This window comes from Oreochromis niloticus, linkage group LG6, assembly GCF_001858045.2.
Source record: "Oreochromis niloticus isolate F11D_XX linkage group LG6, O_niloticus_UMD_NMBU, whole genome shotgun sequence".
In the NCBI taxonomy this organism is placed as follows: Eukaryota; Metazoa; Chordata; class Actinopteri; order Cichliformes; family Cichlidae; genus Oreochromis; species Oreochromis niloticus.
Window position 1 is genome coordinate 7,018,859 of NC_031971.2, and position 22,171 is coordinate 7,041,029.

The following is a 22,171-nucleotide window of genomic DNA, read 5'->3' on the forward strand; positions in this document are numbered from 1 at the left end:
GTTATTCAGCAGTTGAAAACAGTCACATGGAAGCTTCTGGAGTCGGATCATCTTTGAATCCCATCGTACCAATCCCGGTTCGATCACGCCGCTCAACTCTGGACTCCCAGTGCGGCCTCCACTCCATCCTGCTGCAGGTTCGGGACCTGGGGCTGGGCTACGACTCAGATGAGACTATTTTATTCAAGTACTGCAGTGGCACATGCCCCCGTGTGCGCTCCAACCACGACCTCACCCTCACCAACCTGCTGCTCACTGGACTTCTCCCCAGCCCAGTGCCCGGGGAGCTGTGGCACAATGCTCCCTGCTGCAGGCCCACCCACCACGAGGACGTGGCCTTTCTTGATAACTCGCACCGATGGCACAAGGTGGAGAAGCTGTCAGCTGCCGGCTGCAGTTGCGTGGGCTAGATGGCTGAGAGTAAACGGGTACTGTAAAAGGGGGACATGAACTTGGCGAACATTCTCTTGTAATGTCTGTATATGAATGACTGAACTTTTGTTCTTTCGTGGCATGCTGTCAGTGAAGTGGAAATCAGTTCTTATGAAATGGGAAACTCAATAAGCTGAAAATAAGCTGTTTTCTTTATGACTTCTGGGTGAAAATATCAAAACTACTTAGCTGTCTTAAATGTTGGACTGCAGTTGCTGTTCTCATTGACTCAGTTTTAATGGCATGTCCGCTAAAAATGTGTGTATGGGGCATTAGAAGTTATCTGTTCAAAAGTGCATTGATCGTTTTTTGTCTTTTAATGAAAGCTTTACTATTTTATTATTGCTAACTGATTTTTGTTGTAAATATTTTCTGATCTAAAAGGGTAAACTAAGCTTAAGTGTCAATGCAATTCTTCAACAACAACTTGACCATTTTGTTTATACACTCATATGTATTTATTTAAACTCTTCGGTGCGATGTTGGGGTTGAATAACAGAACTGACATGTACAAAGCTGCGTAGACACGCCCAGTGGTTCGACAATCACTGCGGATTGCAGTGGACAGTTTTAAATGTATGTAAGATAAAATGTATGTATGTAAGATAAGTTATTTATTTATTTGATACTTTTTTGTCATTTTCATTATATTTATTTTACAATTACAAATTAAACTGCAAATCTATGATGTCCACAATCTCTGATAAAAATAAACTCTTGCTGACCACATCTGAATTTATGGGAGTTATCTTAGTTGAAAAAGACACATGCAGTAAATGCGTTAGTGTAATTTACACAACATTTATTATTGAAGGATTTTAGATTAAAAAAAAAAAACAGGAATGACACAAATACAAAAATCACTCATTTTGCAAGCTTTTCTGTTTAATTTGTGGATTTGAAGTGGATTCACAACCACAGTGTTTATGTCTGTGAACCAAAGCAAAGCATAGTTTTTCTTTCATTTTTGCCTCTATATGATTTGGCTGGTTTGCTAATGATTCACTTGTCTTCTCGTCAGACTGATTACAAATTAAGAATTTAGTTTACTGATGTAGCTCAGCTTCAAACAAAAACAACTCTAATACTTGGAACTTTTTAAGAATTAAATAGTCTCTTGTTAAGATTTTATTCAAGCTGAACCTTTTTCCACTTTATTTATTTTTGAGTGGAACACAGAAATAAAAATAAATGGAGGAACATTTCCATGTAGCTCTGATAAACAGCTTGGTTTCTCAGGCATGTGCATTATCACTGGGTGCACACCTAATCCCATTTGATTAGTATGCCAGAGAACAGGTTCTCCTGGAAAGACTCACATAACAAACAATATAGTGATAACTCCAGCATCAAACCCAGTGTCTCCAGGCACAACATCTGACTGTGGGAAGAACAGGTTTGCGTGCTTCTGTAAGGATCTGTCAGATAGACTGTATGTACAGACAGCAGGTTCTTGTTTTCTCCCTCTATGTGGCTATCACATCCTCCTCCATCTCCTCTTGCTCTGCGCCCCACACTTGGACACGCCCCTCCATAGCTGTGAGGAGACGGGTCTCTGTAGGGTGGAAGGACAGGGACTGGACAACTGCTTTCCCCACCGGCAGCTTCAATGATAAAGACCCCTGAAAGTAAAACAAGCAAAAATGTTAGTTTGCATGCTAGACTGTATGCTTTCAGTAAAGAATTGTTGTGCGGGTTTGACAAATACCTCCACTATTCATTATTCTGTCACAAATATCATACGGGTTCTGCATTATAATGATCTGGTGGAGGTTTGCACTGAGAATGTAATGTTAGCATACCAGCTAAAAAAAAAAAAGACTTGAGCAACTAAGCTTTATGTGTCAAAATATTTTTCTTGAGCCTTTAAACTCTCAGGGCTGATCTGGTAACGTAGCAGGCTATTGCTAACCATCACTAGATTTGTGCAGCAAGGCTGGCTTACACTCTGTACCTTGCCTGCTTAAGATATCATTAATAAAATGATATCTGTGTGGAAATGCTACTTGATCAGCTTCCCTGATTACTACACCTAACTGTGATACTAACCAATGATTACAAATGTCAAACCACATTGATGCAAAAGTGACTGACAGAATGCAGATGTTGTTCACTTCATTTAATAACAGTTGTTTTCTGCAGAGGCCCTTTAAGTACCATTCGAAAATCAAATTCAAATGCATAGTTACCTCCACCAGGTCCCAGCAGTAAACGTGTCCGTCCTCTGAGCAGCTCAGGACGTGGGTGTCTTTACTGGACAGGCAGCAATCCAATTTGTAGCCCTTCATCTTGTGTCCGGTATACCTATAAAAACAAATATATGATAAAAACATGAGTTAAAAAACTTATTTACATCAGTAAATCGTACGATTTAGAATCTTGTAATTACTCACTCTAAGTTAACTGTGGTCTAATTTCTAAATTTCAGTTTATGTCATGTGGTCCTGAGGTTATGTTAAATGTTGAGGTATCTCGAGTGATGTCATGCGGACATTACTCAAGAGCACAACCAACGGTCGCGAGGGACAAATGTTCTCTGACAAGCTGATGGCTGGTTGCAAAGAAAATATTGCAACCAGTCAGCTTGTCAGGGAACAAGTTTTCAGATTTCAGTTTTCAGATATCATAATGAGGTAACAAAAAAACAATATTTATTGTATTGCTTTTACTTTATGAAGCCATAGTAGCAGCACATCACACTGTAAGTGAAAACAATCAGCACTCACTCTCCCAGCATTTCACCGGTGCTCTTGTCTAGAAGTCTGAGTGTTGAATCCAAGCTAGAGCTCAGGGTACACTGACCATCTTGACTGAAACACACACAGGTAATAGGACCTGGAACGCAAGGATAAAAACACTTCAATGGTTTTATATTTTCAGTGAAACTGTTTTGCTACAAAAATCAGTATGTAACAGTAATATCTGCTGAGATTAAACTGTGTGAAAGTTTAAAAAAATGTTATGAAAAAGATTACTAACTGCTGATGAAGTCAACATGTAGCTGTCCCATTCTCAGGTCGTAGCGCCTCACTCTGCCATCCACCGACCTAAAACACAAGATCATTATCATTATTATAATTATTATTATTATAAACTTCCATAGCAAAAATGAACAAAAATAGTTGAATAAATGAATCAAATCTCTGTTTTTATTTGTGAAACTCTTAACATGCAGATTGTTTTTTTTTCCCAACTATGTCTGAAGTGCTGACCCAGTAAGCAGCTCGTGTTGTGCCACCTTGAGGCTGCTGATGCTGTCCCGAGCTTCATCTAGAACCTGGATTGGCTCATATCTTCTGGATCTGGTGTCCCAGCATCGAACTGTCCCGTCTATGGACCCTGAATGATGAGAATACATAAAAATAAAACCCAGTAAATACAAATGTAATAGTTTATACATTTGCTAAGCAAATACAAGAAATACTAAAAATAGTTTACGTTTCAAGTTGGATGATTAAAGCATGGAAACTTTGAGAATGTACAGATAACTGACTTTAACATAAGGCAGACACCAGTTAGAACATCCACATTCCATAAATAATTTACTGTCATTATGACTCACCAGACAATATGACTGTTGCCTCCTCATTAAACTGCACACAGTTAACTTTCTGCAAACAAAAATTTGAAAAGGAGACAGACAGTGAAAAAAATATTACATAAAACAAGTACACAGGCACAAACAACAGTGCAGCCGCCATGAAAACATGCAGATGTTTTTCAAATGAAATACCATGATGCCCAAAGTGAAACACAGAGCTAAAAAGAGAAGGACTGACCCCGGCATGACCCCTGAGTTTGCGTGTGACCTGGCCGGTGGCGACGTCCCACAGAATCACTGTCTTATCTGAGCTACATGAGCAAATCTGGCTGTTGTCATAGGACCTGTGCAAGGAGCCAACGAGAAAAGGTCATTCATTTATTTTATACACTTTAAACATTTGCTTATATTACTTCTGGGGCTATATTCCTGAGACTAAAACCCCGTAGACAACCCCGTGGTAGTTCTCTCACCCATCAGCATCCAAAACCTCGTATCCATGACCACTGTACGTCTTCAACAAGGTGCCTCGGCTTGCACTCCACAGTTTTAAAGACTTGTCACTGCCACAAGACAGCAGGTAGTTCCCATCAACTTAAAAGACATGACCCAGAGACAAGCTGATATAAGTGGATAACTCAGAACTGAGGAATGGAGCTTACATACTTTTAACAAATGAAATAAAGATCATACAATTTCAACAAGATTTGGCAATTGATATTATGCCAGCAGCTAAATAGACTCAACTTGAGAATGATTTGTTTTTTTAGCTTTTTCTTACTGTTGAAGCGAACAGCCCTGACAGCTCCTTGCTGACAGTCTATGGTTCTGAGAAGATGTTGAGGAAGTTGAGGAGCCTGAGGTCTGGGCTGAGGAAATGCCATCACTTAACCTCTGTTTAAAACAAACACACACAAACCTTTTAGCTACCCACATTAGCATCTCCTTCTAAAATGAAAGTCAGAAGCAAGACAGAATACATGTGTATAAATGGTAAAGAGGCGGGTGTTACGTTGACCATGCAAAGAGTAGAGGTAGTGAAAGGGGAAACGTTTAAAAATCTGGGGTCAATAAAAAGCAACACTGGAAGTGACAAGATTAGAATTAGATTAGATCAGAGAGACAGCTCAGGTCGAGCAGTTTGGAGACAAAGTCAAAAAGGCAGAGCTGAGATGGTTTAGACAGTATTGAACAGAGGATGTGGAGGTGCCCGTTGGGAGGAAAAAAGGAAGACCACAGAGAAGACAAACTGGTGAAGTGAAGGACATGCTGTGGCGATCCTAAACTCTTAAATTCTTCCGCATAGTCTGCTGTAGCTGTAGATTTAAGACCAGAAGTTTACACGGCTACAAAAATTTAAGCTAGTTACAGAGTATGATATCCTGTCATACAGACAGTTTTATTAGCTTTCACAAAAGCACTACATACCAACATTTAAACTATTTACGTTTATCGGATACATTTAGGCAATTTCTCCTTAATCCATGAATGACTTAAAGGACCTCTTGAATTAAAGCAGACAACTTTATTTATTTCTATGTAGCTTATTTCGCTCACTTACTTTTATTGAAAGACAGTTTCAGGGACGTGCCATATTCACATTCCTGATTAAAAGTAACGTTTTTGCTCAGTTTGTTACTATAACCCTCTCCTTCGCATCATTTCTTCCATGTTTTTAGCACAGGCACGCAATGCATCATGGGAACAATTATTCCCGTCAAAATAAAAGCTCGAAAAGCATTTACCGCTTTGATATTGGCATAAGGATTGCGTTAAGCTTTTATTGTTAAATACACCGGAAACGACTCTCTCTGTCGACTCCTTTCCTGAAGTAGCTGGTCAGCTGTCTGTCGGTTTTCGGAGTTTAAACTTATTTTCATTTGCTTACAATAGGAAGACCTTGAAACATATTATGTTATCCAACAATATGGCAGACCCGAGGAGGCAAAATAAAATCTTAAGGTGGGCGTTTAATTCAGTCAACAAGTTTCTACGTTATAGAATAGAGCTAACAGCTAGCTAACCTATATCATTTATAATGAGTGGAGCCTGAAAGGATTAACTGGGCGAATTAGCTGTAGGACCTAATATATACTGCTGAAGAGCAGCTGTATAATGGCAGCTAATCAATATGTTGTCCGCTCTTGGTTGTTTAATTTTACACAAAGTCGTCGTGACTAACCCAACCTGTTCCCATCTTTGTTTCACCGTTATTTACGATTATGATTTCCAATGGGTCTCTTTTGAGTTAGCTGTCATAGATTGCTTTGTTTCGGGCCCGTCAGTAGCGGTTTTCATAAAGGTGTTCAATGGTTAACTAAGAAGTTGTTGTAGGAAAAATGATAACAGCAGGAAATCAACAACAACCAGTACCAATAAATTAGGCAATAACTTGTTGGAAACACTGGGGATGGCTCCTTTTTGGTAACATGGTGATTCTCCTTTGGACATACTTGAACTGAGTTTAACATGTGAGATAAACTGGATCAAAAACATCAAGTGCAAGTTTGGCACTGCAGTAAAGCTTCTGTGGCTGAATGGGAGAAAATCCCTATAGTCAGGTTCCAAAATTTGCTTTAAGGACATCGTGAAGCAGGGAAGACTTCTGTAGCAACATATGAAAGTCTTATAGTGTCAAAAGTTTTGTAGAGAAAATTTTCAGCTGTGTAAAATGTGTGTTTATTTATATAAACTTAGGACCAGAGATTTTAACAGTGACCAAAAAAACAGTAAGTTTCCCTTTTAGTTGTCTTTGGTTAAAATAAGTTTGTGTCATGACAGGTACAAACCTCCCAGCACAGAGACTAACCCGACACTGGAGGACCCCACACCTGACTACATGAACCTGCTCGGCATGATCTTCAGCATGTGTGGACTTATGCTCAAGGTGACCTACACACACACACACACACACACACACACACACACACACACACACACAAAACCCTCCTCACACCAAAACTCTGACTTCCATCTCCTTTGTTTTCTGCATATTTATGTGTCCACATAAACATGTGTTGCCCCTGAAGGATAGACCTTAGGCCCATTCATTCCATTTAGAAGATTAAAGGTAAACCTGCCTTTTTAGATGAAAGGATGAACAGCAGCTACCGACGTGACCACAAAGGACACAATGAGTGGGGAAAAAAAAAAGACGATGGAGCTGAAGTCATTCATTCAAGGTCCAAGGAGAACATTTTTATAATTGACTTTCTTTTAATAACCAACTGACAATTTTTACTCATTTTTGATTCAAGGCAAAATATTAAGAAGGAGCATCTTAAATTTTAGGCAAATGCTGGGAATGATTGCATTTGAAGATGGTGTACAAACAGTGGCAACACCTAAAAACGTACTCTCTTGCTGTTTTCACATTTGCACTTTGTAGACATTACTTAAAGGATCCCTGTGTGAGAATGCAACTTTCTGAATCAGTTGAAGCAGGCATTAAACACACTTTACTCTTCCAGCTCCTCAGTATATAAAACCTGTGGAGTCTTATTTTGAGCCCATGTGATTCATGTTCTTTCTGTTCCATTCTCTACTCAATACTGTAGCTAAGCATTTAGTGATTCAGAGGCTTGTTTGAAAACAGATTATCAGGACCACCCTTGGCTTTAGACTAGAGTTTTCCTGGAATGCTGTTATCCTATTTGGACCTCTGTCCAAATGGGATAACAGATGCTCAACACAGCATAACCCCCACACGGGTTATGCTGTGTTAAGCATCTCTGTATGCTTTCTGTGATACGAGCACTTCCAGACCACATAATTGTTCCTCATGTACTTCATGTACCAGTTAAGTGCAATTTAGGAGCTGTGCTGTTAGATGCTCCTCTATTTCTTTAGCAGATTTCAGCCCTGCAACTTTTTCACCTTTTTTTGTTATACATCTCTAATAAGCTCGTCAGAACATAAACACAGTCTAAAGCTGACTCATGTGTTTGTGTTTCAGCTTAAGTGGTGTGCATGGATCGCAGTCTACTGCTCGTTCATCAGCTTTGCAAACTCCCGAAGCTCAGAGGACACCAAACAGATGATGAGCAGCTTCATGTGAGTATACCATCCCATCTGTGGATGCACTATAAACACACTACACAATGCATGTGTAGCACTGCTTTGTATATTGTTTAAGATTTATCTATGTTAAAGCCATTTGATATAAAATTAACATTTTTTTGGCTCAAACTGGAACAAACTTAAACTATTTTTGTTAGTTCTTAGTTATAATGGCCAGTAAAATGAACATGTTTAGATTATAGGGTAGGAGTCTGCATTTTTGAAATTGGAGGTTAGACCTTGTGTCTTTCTGCAACTGCAAGTCCAGACAAGCCAGCTTTAATGTCCAAAAGCTTTTAAATGTGTGACCCATCTGGGAGGTACATTTGCCTATAAAAGACCACTACAGTAGGGCCCCTGTCCAGGCTTCACAGACAGATTTGCAATGAGGAAAAGCCTTCTTGTCCATTGTCTGAATGAGGTCGTATTAAAAATGAACCTAATGCACTCAAAGATTAGTAATGCAAAATGTTTGGCTCGGCAAATAATGTCAGACGACCAGTTAAAGGCACCAGCCTTGTGTGTGTAGAAGCTGGTTCAAGGCCAAATTTAGGACACTCCAAGTGGTTGTGCAGGATGAATGGACAGTGGAGGGCAAGTATGACATTGAGGGTATCAGATGAAAATGGTCCCACGTGTGTGGGTGAATTTACCCCATAGAAGCTTCAAAAGGTTCAGGCACAAATTCTACTCTTAGCTGTGCTCAACTGCAGGATTTTATAATACCCCAAGTATTCAGCAAAATAATACAATTAAAAGCAACCAGGAGTGTATTTTTGTTTTGTAAGCAGTGTAACAATGAGTCATTTTAAAGAGCTCCCCTTTGCAGAAAAAGGTGCTACAAAGCAAAATTTTAACATGCCTTTAAAAACCTAAATTGCACAGTTTTCATGATGCTTTGATCCCATTTTCTGTGCTGTCTTCAGGCTGTCCATCTCAGCAGTTGTGATGTCCTACCTCCAGAACCCACAGCCAATGTCACCGCCATGGTAACATACGGCCAATCTCAGGAGAGAGCAGAAGTGAATTGTGGATGCAGGAGTGGGTGACAGCACATCTGACTGAATCCCCCCCGGCCATCTATGAGCATAAACAGAGACGAAGAAGAACATAATGTAATAGAGAGAAAACAGACGAGCAGGAGAGGTAGACAGCAAGGAGAGCACTACGTCAAGATAGAAAGATAAAATATCTTGGACTTGTTTTTTTGTGTTTATAACCTTTTCTAAGTCTTTTGCTTGTTCATGAACTGATGTCATCAATAAAGTTTTACGGTTTTAAAAGGATCTGCTGGCTTTTATTACTCTGGAGGAAAAGTGTTAAGGATTTGCTTATATGACATTTAGATTGTTTACTTGGCCTTAAATAATCATGTCAACATACATCTCATTTTTGTGACGCTCGGGTACATTTGACAGGTCACAAAATAAATAACAGACTTTGACACATCCTATCAAGTTAATCTCGCCCCTATTTACATTTTGGTTTGCTTTATTCCACAAAGCTTCACCATCATAGTGAATTACACATGAATTACACAAAGTCCTACTGAATCCTCCTGCAAATATTTGGATGTTACTGTATGTCAGTGTTTTGATGCATGCTTAATCAACCAGGTAAGCAAATCCCAGAAAGTAAATTTTCTACGTTTGGATGTAGAGTTTCCAGTGAGAGATGCAAATGCTTCACCCAAAATTAAATCTGGCTGAACAGAGTCAACAGTCTTGTATCTGCGTGTCACTCACCTTTTCCAAAACTGCTCACCGCATTTGCTTTAAACTGGTCAGGTACCTAACCATCATCAATAAGTGCCAAAACCAAACCTTAAGCAGTTGTTGGTCCCCAGATCCTTCAAGGAATCCACCATCATTCCTTTCCCCAAGAAACTGGTGGATTCATGTCTTAAGGACTACCATCTTGCACCAGACAACACGAAGGAGACACATCTGCTCTTCCATCCCTGACATGTTGGACCCTCTTCAATTTGCCTTACCAAAAAAGCAGACCCATCAACGATGCCATCATATTGGCAATAAACACTGTGCTCACCCATCTGAACAAGGGGAAGAAGTATATAAGAATGCTCTTCACTGATTACAGCTCTGCATTCATCACCATCATTGCTCTGAAATTGTTTCCAAACATCAGAGGCGTTAAGGTTGAAACGGTCAGCAACTTCAACTTCCTTGACATGAACACTACCAGGGGTCTCTCCTGGTACCTTTACAGACACTGTGGTCAGAAAGGCATGTCGTTGTTTAAACTTTCTAAGGAGGCTTAGGAAGTTTGGTATGAACCCCCAATATTTCCTCAACCTTCTACAGGAGCACCTCAAGAACCTGTTGAAGGCCTGTGTGACAGGTTGGTATGGGAGAGGATTTGCCAACAGTCAGAAATCACTACAGAGTGGTGCAGGTGGCCGACAACATCACTGGCAAGTGGTGTAGCCATTAAGGGCATTTATCTCCAGCCGAGTCTGCCCACAGCATTATCAAGGATCATAGTCACCCAACACATTAGGACTTTTTTAAATTTTATTTTTCTCTGCTTATTTCATGGTTTTTAAACTTACATTGCTATTTATCTGGTGACATTTTTAGATGCTGAGTGACTTGTTTTGTCTTGTCATACACATTTCATTACAATGTTGACCCAATGTTAACTTACATAGGAAAAATAAAAATGAAACTGAACTGCAACTGAAAATATTAAGGTAGATTACTACATTTTAGCACTCATACAATTATATTAAAAACTGGAATTAATGGAATAGTTATATTCCTCCCACCAGCAAATGCATTTGCACCGAAGTCTTATGTAATATACACGTACAGACATGTGTGACCAAAGAAATATGCTCACAATCGCACCTTCTCTTTATGAGTTATGGTGTTGAACAATTACCAAAAAATGTGGTAATGGTATTAAAGCTGCATTGATTTTTTTAAATTATTGCTAAAAATATCTTTTGTGAAGGTGGTGAAAGTGATCTCGACTTTTGAACTTTGGGACCATAAAATTCTAATCAGTTCTTCATAAACTGGAAAAAACTCCCTCAAGCCTCTCAAGACCTATCACATTACTATTAATAAGGCAGACAACCCAAAGGTATTCTCCTGCATATATCTATGTATCTATATCTATATCTATATCTATATCTATATATATATCTATATATATCTATATATATGTGTATATATATATCTATATATATAGATATATATATATATATATATATATATATATATGTATATATATATATATATATATATATGTATATATATATATATATGCAGGAGAATATACATGTGTTCATTTGTTACCTTGGTTATGTTCTTGGCAGCATTTGCTTCCATGTCATTGTATCTGTAAATATCATAGCTTGAAATCTTTTGAAGGAATTCTGATTAAGCTTTGTAGGGGTGTAGAGTCGGGTCATGTTAACAATTCATTAAAATTTTGCTTAAATCCACCAAGGTCTTCAAGGTCAACTTCATGATTTATTGGTCAAAAATGGACAAACAGCCTTATAATTCAGAAGGTAGATTCTTGTGTGGTGTGTCAACATATAAAAGTACCTTGGGGGGCTCAACCCGGGGTAGCGGTCATGGCCAATTAAGGGCTCTGTTGGCTCTTAGGTGACGGTTTCCTCGTGGCTGCGTGCAGCGTGGCTAGGGGAGGGTCTGTGCTGATGGACGTGGGTTACTGACCTGGTAGCCTGGCTGCCCCTGGGTGGGTCCGGGACGGGCGTGAGGTTCTGGGGGCGCTCCGTCTCAGGGCTGGGGCCCTGGCCGGGCCTCGGGGGCTTGGGTCCTGGTTGGTGTGTTGCCGGGGTTGTGGGCGGGTGGGTGTATGGGGGCCCAGCCCTGGCGCAGGGTGCCGCTAGTGCATCGAGCCACCTGGGGGGCTCTTCAACTGGTGGGGGAGGTTGTCACATCTTGCAGGAGCTTTCCTCTCTTCAGGAACTCTCTCTGCAGGAGGGGGAGATACAGGAGAGGTGGAGGAAGATCTCAGCCTGGGCGTCTATTGTCTTGTGTAGTCTGGAAGATGAGTGGATGACGGGGTGGGTGCAGTTTTCTCTGTGGTGGGGTCGGGTGGGCTGTCCCGGGCTCTGTGGGGCCGGGCGGCGCTGCTGCACTGGGCCCCGGTCCGGATGGGCCTGGGCCCCCTTTCCCTGGCGGGTTGCAGAGTATGGGGGTGCCTACTGGGGTCAGCAGGGGAGCTGGCCCCAGGAAAGGGTCACTTGCCCCTCCCTTCCTTCCCTCCCCATCTCCAGCTGCCTCCCTCTTCCCACTCCACCACAATCACCCACACATGCAGGGCCTTGGGGTAAAGGTGTGTCACCAGGGTGCAGGGAGGCATCCCCCCCCCCCCCCCCCCCCCCTGTCCCCTTCTGGCTGCCTCTGCCTCAATTTTATCTCACAACTTAGACATTCACATTACTCACACTCTCATAACACATACATATAGGATCTTGGGGGTGGGCACGCAACACAGACTCCAAATTACCATCAGGGTGTACAACCTCACCCCTGGCGTCATTGCCCACCTCTCAATTTTAAATACACGTAGACATTGAGGGCTAGCAGGAGGGGCTATGCGTTTACCTGCTGCTCTCTGGCAGGTAGCTCCATGCCCTCCTGGGTTTTAAATGCACCTTAGAACTCACATACATCAACACTACATATGAGCGGGTGGAGGGAGGTTTGGAGTCCTCTCACACCCCCGTTCTCTGCGGCCTGCTGGAGCGGGGGGGCTGGGAGGAGGAGTTGGCCGTCCGACTGGGGTCTGGAATGTGGGGCCTCCCTGCTGCTGCGGAGTCGGGGCGGTCTGCTTCTCCCCACTGCAGGGAAAAGGGTAACACCACCTGGGTCTGGGTGCAGTTTCCCCCTCCAGGGGCAAGGGTACCTAGACCCGGTTCTTAGAGTACGTTTGGGGAGTGTGATTATGTGTACAGTGTCTCTTTATGTCTGTCTCCACGTTGGGTGAGTGTTGAGTAATTGCATATGAGAGCATAAGGGTGGGAATGGATGTTTGTATCTGTGTGTGCCTGTATGTCTGTGTCTATATGTCAGGTTTGGTATCAGACGTCACCTCTCTAGGGACATCTCAGGCCCTCCAAGGTTTGGAGGCCTATCTCCCCCCCCCCCCCCCCACTTCCCCTGCTGGTGGCGGACGCCCTCAGACATCGGTGCGTTGGTGGTTCTCTGTGTCCGGGGATGGGCGCCCAGGTACACACCGGCTCACTCCTTGGTGGCTGCTTGCCGGGGCCTGGAGCCTGGGGCTCGCTTGGGCCACTTCGGGGGTGGGGTGCCCTCGGCCTCTCGGCCCGGGGCTCGGTCACTCAGGCACAGCTGGCTGCCGGCGGAGCTCCCGGGCACGTCACTGCAACCCCCCCCGGCTTCTGCTCCGCGGCTGCTGAGTGACCCCTCATCTGGGACTCTCCTCAGCTCTTTCTGGGATAGTGGCGCGGCTGCCCCTCTGTTGGTCTTCCTTGGTCTCTTGTGTTCTGGGGGCCTCTGGATGTCTGGAGTTTTGATCTCCTCCATACCTGCTTCATGCCCTGGAGGACGGGGCTGTGGCTCCCCACACCCTCTAGCAGATCATTACATGAAGGAACCTTTTAAAAACAAGCGCGTTCATGCTCACAGGTGCACACACGGGTGCTCACACACACAAACTACACCCTTTTTGGCTCCTACCTCAAAGCACACTGTGCGCTGTCAATCTTACGTGCTGCACCATAATGTTTAATATTTAGTATTTACTGTCATATTCCCATATATCATTGTGATGTTGTTTATTCTATTACTCTCATTTTCTTCTGCTTGTTTTCTTTTTTCTTTCTCAACAGGTGATCCAGGTGATCGATATATGTATTTTTTGTCTGCTTATTCTGTTGGTTTTTGTTTTTTGCCCTTTTTCCCCGTCCCTCTTCTCAGCTGTTTTTCTTTCTCTCTTTCTTTCTCCCCTTCTTTCCCCCAGTCAAGTCTGTCCCGTATTCAGCAAGTGACAATAAAATAAACAATAAAAGGTGAATCAAATAGACCATTACGGCAAGGCTGGGATGGTCCATTTGGTAAAGTAAATCCGTTGGGCATCTTTCTTCGCCTTTAGACAATAATTCTGATGACAAAAGAGCCAAACGGGACAGGGGCAAAAAAATAATAATTAAAAAAAAAATATATATATAAAAGTACCATATAAAGATTTAAAATATCATGTCACAACTGACCTGTGACCTCTCCATCAATATCAGTAGATTTATCTGAATCTCAAACTGATAATAATGCTATAGAGCTGTTTAACACTATGTTTCTCACTGACATTGTTTGTACTGACAACATTTATAAGGAATGATATATGAAGATTCTAAATATCACATTACAGTTTGCATCTAAATATCATGTCAGATTTGACTTCTGATCTCACTTTTACATTTCACATCTGCCTTTCTTTCAAGTATGTGTCAAGAAGAGCGAATGAGCTGCCTAGTTAGTTAGAAATATACTTCAGTATCATTAAATAATAAGCCCAAGTTATTCATGTCCACTTATTTACAAATCAGTACCTTTTATCCATTACCCACTGATACATAATGATTATATACTTGATGTAAACATCATTTACTGCACTATAAACTTGTTAAAGAAGGTTTTAAAAGAGTAAAGATACTTATACTTAAATGCTGCCCTGAGAGTGAGCTGCCTTGGTGGAGGTTTGCACTATCTGTGTGCTTCTTGTTCAACTCAGTTTTCTGCCTCTGGTGATCCACAAATCTCCTACATTAGCTCTATGCTCCACAGTTTAGAAGCACTAGTTAACACAGTCCACAGCTTATAAAGATCTTTTACATGACCTCAGAGTATACTTCAAAGTTTTCCGTTTCTGATTGTACAATTTTCCTTCTTTGTTGAGGAGCTGTTACATCTGTTAATCGCCTCCACACAAACACACACTCACCGTTTAGTCTTTGCTTCTCCAATGTCTCATTCAGCAAGGGCACTGAGCACAACTCATGCAGACACCTACACTTTGTGTGCTGATGACAGACAAGAAGCTGGAGAGTCAGCTGGATGTGAGACTGATTTAGTGGCTTATAACTCATGTCCCCCCAGGCCTGGTTCCACCACAGCCATGCCAAGTGGGCACTTGAGCTGCTTGGCTTGCTGCCACATTTACAGCAGAATCCATTGGATTTTCCCTGATTCTGTCCTGAGTCAAACTGCTAACTGAATTGTTTTTTGAAGCCCTTAAGGAGGCCAGTTTTGTAGTTTTTCCATTTCATCTGCTCCAGTTGTTTGTGATCCATGGGGAGGATATTGAATTTGGATGAGTTAGCAGTTATCGTCAGCGCTGATCAATGGGCTGCATAATTTGGATATTGAAAACTGCCACACTTTACTGAAGGGAGATCTTAAGTTCAGTGGATGACTGGCTGGAGGCGATTGTAATTAAATCTAATCTCACTGTTCTGCTCTGCCTCCTCTGATCCAGAGTGTAAGGAGAGTGCTGGACAGGTGTCCGTCTAACACTAGAGGGCACAGTGGCATCACAAATGAACGAATCTCTGATGAAACAATAACACAAGTTTAGGTGAGTGTTATTAAATTTACAGTAACTTTATACATGAAATAATTAAATATTTGGCATTTTCCCTGTAAAAGATTTAAAGATCAAATAACAGAATAATAACTATATTTTGTAATGACGCACAAAAAGTGGAAGGTGGCCTACCCCAATTTTTTTTTACCACTGCAAAAAAAATTGTCTTACTATTATTATCATAAGAATAAAACGTGGTCCATAAAATGACGTGTTGATGATGTTAAAATGTTGAAAAAAAGCTGGACTGCTTTTATATCAGTGAGTCAGTACATTACCCTTTCTTCTGCTTAGTTAAGCAGCTACTCCCCTGACAAACACAGGAAGACATGGGCTAATCCTGCATTTCACCTTAGAAACCTGTGTCATAAAGCAGGTCATTTCCAATAACTGTTTGCTTTCAAGAATGAAGAATGTGAAGTAAATTGCAGGGAAAAGATTGGATGACTTCCAAAATTATAAACAGCTCTGAAGTTATTACTTGAATATACTTTGCCTGCATTTCTTTTCTCTATTACCGAAGGGCAAATTTTAACGATTATAGGGAGATGTGGAACCAGTCCACTCTGCCAAAGTAAGTATTTCCTTAATCAGCTGAAGAAAACCCAGTGCTTAATTTGTCCTGAACACAGAGAGGTTGCTGGTAAAAGAAAAGAAAAAGAAAGAAAATTTTGTGATTTTGTGAAAATATCAGCACTACCTGGAATATGCTGAACAACGCATGGATGCAGCTGTTACAGCTAAGCAAAAAATGTGATCACATATTTTCACAAGTTTTTCTGCACTTGCTGTGAGTGACAGCAAAATGCAGCAGGCAAGAGATCGTAAAGTGTCTTTGGTTTGACTACAGTATGAGCCAGCTAATTATGTACTGCTGGTGCTACCATGTTGACAAGTTGCAACTGAATGTGGTTTTTGAGCCCGTCATTTGCATGCTGCAGTTCCAACGTGCCATGCTGAGCCAAGACATGGACTCCATACGTCACTGATATGTCTTCCAGCACATAAAAGACAAGACTGACGTGTTAACAAGGTTAAAGACTTGATTTTCAAATGGGATAATGGTTAAAATGTATGATATCAACAGTTTATGACTGTATAAACCAATAAATAAGAAAGGTCATGAAGTTTGAATGGACAGGCAAACAGGTGCACACTCTTTTAATTACACGTAATGAGGGGCTACATTTAAAATTGGTCATTATTTTCATATGTTGAATGATATGATTACAGTGGTAACATGGGGTGACAACGTTAAGTAATCTGAAGCCATCAAAGACTAAATTTTTATTGTGAGGGTAATTCTAAGATTCCAACCTGGAATTTTACCACTGGCTGTCAGAGTGTGTTTGCACAGTATATATTTATTTGATGTAGATTGTATCCTTTGCAAATGCTATAGTGCAGCAGTCTCTGTACCACAGCCCATGTGAGCTGTGATCAGGCATTAAAGTGCATGTGTGTTAATGCGTGTAAAGCTCAGTGAAACCCCACTGAGTCTCTGTTACTCTGGCAGCTTTTTGTGTCCTCAAATGAGGTTAAACTGCATTTATGGCTGTTAGATGGGAACACCAGCACTGTGGGTGAGAAGATGCTGAGTTGGTATTCTGCGTCACCAGCCTGTCACGCACTGACTCTTTGTGCATGGAATAATGCCAAGACTCGGCGGGCAAACATGCACAGAAAACTCAAATGGTAGGCTGCACAGTGTTACCGGTGCAATGGCATGGGTTTGCCATGTGCAACACAGTTTGACACCGAATTCTAAAACAAGAGAAACTAAGTTAACATAGGTCCTGTAGCTTTAACCTATAAATCTGCCTGAAAATGATCTCCTTTGTGATCTCCTTTGTCTCTATTTTAAGGAGACACACTGGGGAATGGACCAGAAAACATGAAAATAGAGACAGAGGACCACTTAAAGGTGAAATAAACTAACATGGCAAATAATAGTTTTCATATATCTGAAACTTGTATCTTTATAGCCTATAACCATAAACAATCATAAAATGAAATAAAGCCAGTTCCTCATAGGTTTTAACCATGTACAACCCTGTGCACAGATACTCTATCTGCTTTGACTCTCAGCAAAGCAAATATGAGAAAAAGCTGATGGGGGAATTACATAAACACCTCAAGCAGAGCATCAAGGGGATAGTCCCCGTGAAGAATGTGGATGAAGAAAATGAAATAATTTATAAGATCAAATTAGACAACGACAGTCCTGGTTAGAAAAAAATACATTAAAAAAGTAATTTCATTTAAATAGACAAATTAAAATAAAAATTATGTAAAAGTCAATCAGATTTGAAGAACATGCAAGAAAAATAAAGTGTCTGTACTTACAGATCACAGGCTATTATAGCCATGCTCAGTGCATCAAAACACTACAACCTATAAATGAAGTCGATCTGAATAGTAGCCTACCGAGGAGAGAGGACAGAGAGAGAGGGGGGGGAGTAGTGGATGAGGAGCAGTCAGCCCACTGACCGAAACGTCCTTTTAAGAAGAACAGACCACAACTGACTGGAAAAACATATCCTCCATAGCTCTCCAGTTTCCCCGGTGACTGCTCATCCTCAAACAACATTATCGCATCTGGGCTCTTTGGTGCGCGGTGCACTGACTTTCACTGCACGGCGGACGTCACTTTAGTCGGGATGTTCTGGATGTGAACATGGAGTTTTCCTCCCCTCCGTTGGTGGATACGTTACTGCTTCTTCTCCCCCGGTCCACCGCTCCCAGCACCGCTGACTGGTTTCCAGCCGCCTCTGCCCGAGAGGTGAACAGGTCGGGACCACCGGACACCCGGTGGGAGGGTCTGGAGTCCCAGGAGTCCGCAGGTTTAGTATTCCCTGGAGAGCAGAGCACCTGACAGGTAGGTCAGCCGCTTTATACCCGCGCAGAAGAGCTGCATTAACTCAGGGAGGACATTAACAAAACATTTTGACTCCGGGAACATCAGGTCACTTTAAACATCGAGTAAATGATGCGTGAGATTAACTTCACGCACCATTTGCCAGAAAAAAAAACCATCTTAAGTGAAAGTTGACATATTTCAATTATACCGAAATCTAGAATATTAATTAGTATTAATTAATTGGAATAGTATAAAATTTGCCCTGTTTGGACGAGTTTGTTTCTGTTCCATGTTTTAATTGGAGAATGTTTAATTTAACTGAACAATGAATAGTAATTGCTGAAAATGTGGGCTGAGTGATTAATAGCCTACAGTGTTATGTAAATAGTTTCATGTAAATTATTTCGTGACAATTCAGCCTTTGGAAGGATGTGGAAGGTTTCTGTGTGTATTTTCTGATGTACTTCTAGATGTCAAGCATATCTTCTTACACATAAGTAATTTGGTGAAATGACAGCATCTCAAATTAGATTCAAATTATGTTAGTAATATTTTCCAAATAAAGCTTCATATAGTATTTAAAAACTAAGGTTGAATATATCCTTCACACTGAACAATATATGCTTCCCTTTGTTTAGATTCTGTGTGAGACACTGCAGTGTGAGTTAAAAGAAATCAGGACCAGCTTTTAAAGACTACTGAGCAAATTTTTCAGCATAAGGGTAATAAGAATACTTTTTAATATCAAAATGTACTTAGATAATTTTCAAATCATAAAAAGATGTAGGTGTGAAAGATTCCATGTTTTTTTTTCTCTCCATACAATCACTCCACCACTTTTGGCTAAAATCCGACCTGCATATGTCTGTCAGAGTCCCACATGAGATATGACAAGTGATTGGCAGACAAGGCTCAAAGGAGAGCAGCGAGGAGAGCTGCACGGGCCCGGGAGCATCTTCAGCTCACTGCAATAATAACTGTTTGCCTTTTGCTCAGTCACTGTTGATAAAAGACACACAGAGGAGGGAGAGCAGTTTATTTACAGTCCGCTGCGGCTGACACCCTTGCATTTTTCATTGCTTCTGAATTCCATGGATCATAGTTAATAAAGCCGGTTTCATGTGTAAGCTGTTTATGAAAGAGTAAACACTAATTCACTTCAGTTCAAATTATTTCAGTTTTATTTATACAGCGCCAAATCACAACAACATTCGCCTCGAGGTGCTTTATATTGTAAAGTAGACCCTACAACAATACATACAGAGAAAAACCCAACAATCATATGACCCCCAATGAGCAAGCACTTTGGCAACAGTGGGAAGGAAAAACTCCCTTCAAACAGGAAGAGAGTTTTTCCTCTAAAAATTAATGTGATGTTAATCTTTGGAAAGCAGGCAATTCCTCTATTGGATTTTTGGTAGCACTTTATAATAATCCCACATGATTAAGTAATAAGGTACTAGTAAGTTATTAGCAAATGCTTAATTCATCATTTATATATCATTATTCCTTCTTGGTACGACATTTATAATGATTATGATTATCATTGTGATTATTACGAGCAGTAGCACTGATAACAGTAACAGATGGATAAACATATCTGTATTTATTAATGACACACCAAGGAGGAATAATGAAATATAAATGATGAATTAAGCACTTAATAGTGTGACATAATTTATATAAGTGGTACAGATTATTCTAGGTACGTTGCTATTATTAGTATGGCTATTATGGCCACTTAGGTCCAGTAAACAACAATTTAAAAACAACACTGACATATTTTCACCTCTTGGCTGTTCTGCTCAAAAACAACAGAAGCACCCAGAACAGCATACACCAAAATAATCTCACACACCATCTAAAAAAAATACACTGCACAAGGTCAATCTACCTTAGCTACAAAGAACTTTTTTTTAGGTATTTTTAGGTTGCTGTGAACCCAATAAACACTTAAAATGTATTTAATAATGTCAAACTCTGGAGTGATTTTGCAGAAAAAACAATTTTATCAGTTTATAGTGATGCTGTTATTGAACCCTAACTTCATTTCAAGATTTCACACAACAGAAGCACCAGAAGGTGCTGGAAGCCTTTCGCAGCAATATACGGAGAACAAACAGCTCACTTACTGATGCTGAAGAAAAGAATACACAACCTACAGATTCCTCAGTCCTCTATCTAAAGGAGTCGAGCTCATGATAGACATTGACTTTTTCTTTCCAGGCTATTATTGAACAGTACTGAGTCAAATCTGCTTCCGCTTGAGTGAGTTATGTAAAATGTCTACATTTGGATCACTCCAAAGTACTACTGTAGCCAAAGATAGTCCCTCTTCTCTGCTTTTCCTTACTATTTTGGCATGTGTTGGCTCAAACTTTACATCAGAGTAACATAATCAGATTTAAGTGTTATTGAACATTCACACAGAGCAGGGCTTCTCCTAGCTCTCACAGATATGGAGGTGTTTTTGTAGTAATGAAATGGATTCTGACAGATGTGTGAATGTGTGATTTTTGCATTCTTGTTTACCAGATCTAATGCCACACCTGCACACCTGCCTGTTGCTTCTGGGTCATGTCTGCTTGACCCTCTGTCTCTTTATCTATCAGTCCATCTCAGTGTTTTCCATCTGTCTGTTTGTCAGCTTTATTTAACTGAATGGAGCTTTATTGCTTTATTACCATTAGACGAAACTGGGGTGATGTCAGAGTCTGTCGCTGTCAAATTAAAGTAACAATAAACAGAAGCTGGCCAGGCAGAAAAGTCAACACACCACAGAATTAATATACAGTTTATGCAGTGAACAAAGATAAACAAAGATAAACAAGAATGTACAAAGTATAAACTGGTGTAAAAAGGTCATACGTATTTTGACCAATATACATCTCATCTGCTTCAAAACACTTTGTATGGATGATGAACAAAAGATTTCATGGCTGTAGTAGTCCACAGTGGTAAAAGTACATTATATGGATACAAGAATTGGGGCAATGCTTAATCTTTGAATTCAGATGTTTTCATCCCATTGCCAAGTGTGTGTAAAACCTTTGCCATCTGCAGGATTTCAATTCAATTCAAATCAATTTTATTTATATAGCACCAAATCACAACAACAGTCGCCTCAAGGCGCTTTATATTGTAAGGTAGAGCTTACAATAATACATACAGAGAAAAACCCAACAATCATATGACCCCCTATGAGCAAGCACTTTGGTGACAGTGGGAAGGAAAAACTCCCTTTTAACAGGAAGAAACCTCCAGCAGAACCAGGCTCAGGGAGGGGCGGGGCCATCTGCTGCGACCAGTTTGGGTTGAGAGAAGGAAGACAGGATAGAAGACATGCTGTGGAAGAGAGCCAGAGATTAATAACAAGTATGATGCCACTGTTGAGACAAGTCAGCTCATTAAATTTCTTAGAAAGTGGTATTATTGCAAAGTGGATGTGTTTAAGGACCACTGCAACTCTGCCATGAGGTTGCAGACCATGTAACGTTACAGCGTTGTTGAATTGGAGCTTCATTTTCCATGTCCAAGCAGCTCCTCTAGATATCATATAGGTAGCCCAGTACTTTTCATTATATGGTGTAAGTGCACACATATTGACCTCATATTTGCTTTAGTGGGAAGTATTGGACAAGTACTTAGGAGAAACAACTTGAGTAGAAACAACC

General features: G+C 40.7%; 2 protein-coding genes across 2 annotated transcripts; one reads left to right on the top strand and one right to left on the bottom strand.

The window, feature by feature from the left end:
* Positions 1 to 1,219: 1,219 nt before the first annotated feature.
* On the bottom strand, positions 1,220 to 5,677 carry wdr83 (WD repeat domain containing 83). Its single transcript, XM_003454079.5, has 10 exons — positions 5,535 to 5,677; positions 4,755 to 4,867; positions 4,447 to 4,567; positions 4,212 to 4,317; positions 3,995 to 4,043; positions 3,645 to 3,771; positions 3,412 to 3,479; positions 3,159 to 3,267; positions 2,622 to 2,736; positions 1,220 to 2,054 (listed from the first exon to the last, which is right to left on the bottom strand). The coding sequence occupies exons 2-10, from the start codon at positions 4,855 to 4,857 to the stop codon at positions 1,899 to 1,901; spliced, it is 954 nt and encodes a 317-aa protein (XP_003454127.1). The 5' UTR covers positions 4,858 to 4,867; positions 5,535 to 5,677; the 3' UTR covers positions 1,220 to 1,898.
* Positions 5,678 to 5,750: 73 nt separating this feature from the next.
* wdr83os (WD repeat domain 83 opposite strand) lies at positions 5,751 to 9,318 on the top strand. Its single transcript, XM_003454080.5, has 4 exons — positions 5,751 to 5,935; positions 6,755 to 6,860; positions 7,929 to 8,026; positions 8,959 to 9,318. Exons 1-4 carry the CDS (start codon positions 5,886 to 5,888, stop codon positions 9,023 to 9,025), a joined length of 321 nt encoding a protein of 106 aa, XP_003454128.1. The 5' UTR covers positions 5,751 to 5,885; the 3' UTR covers positions 9,026 to 9,318.
* The last annotated feature ends 12,853 nt before the right edge of the window (positions 9,319 to 22,171 follow it).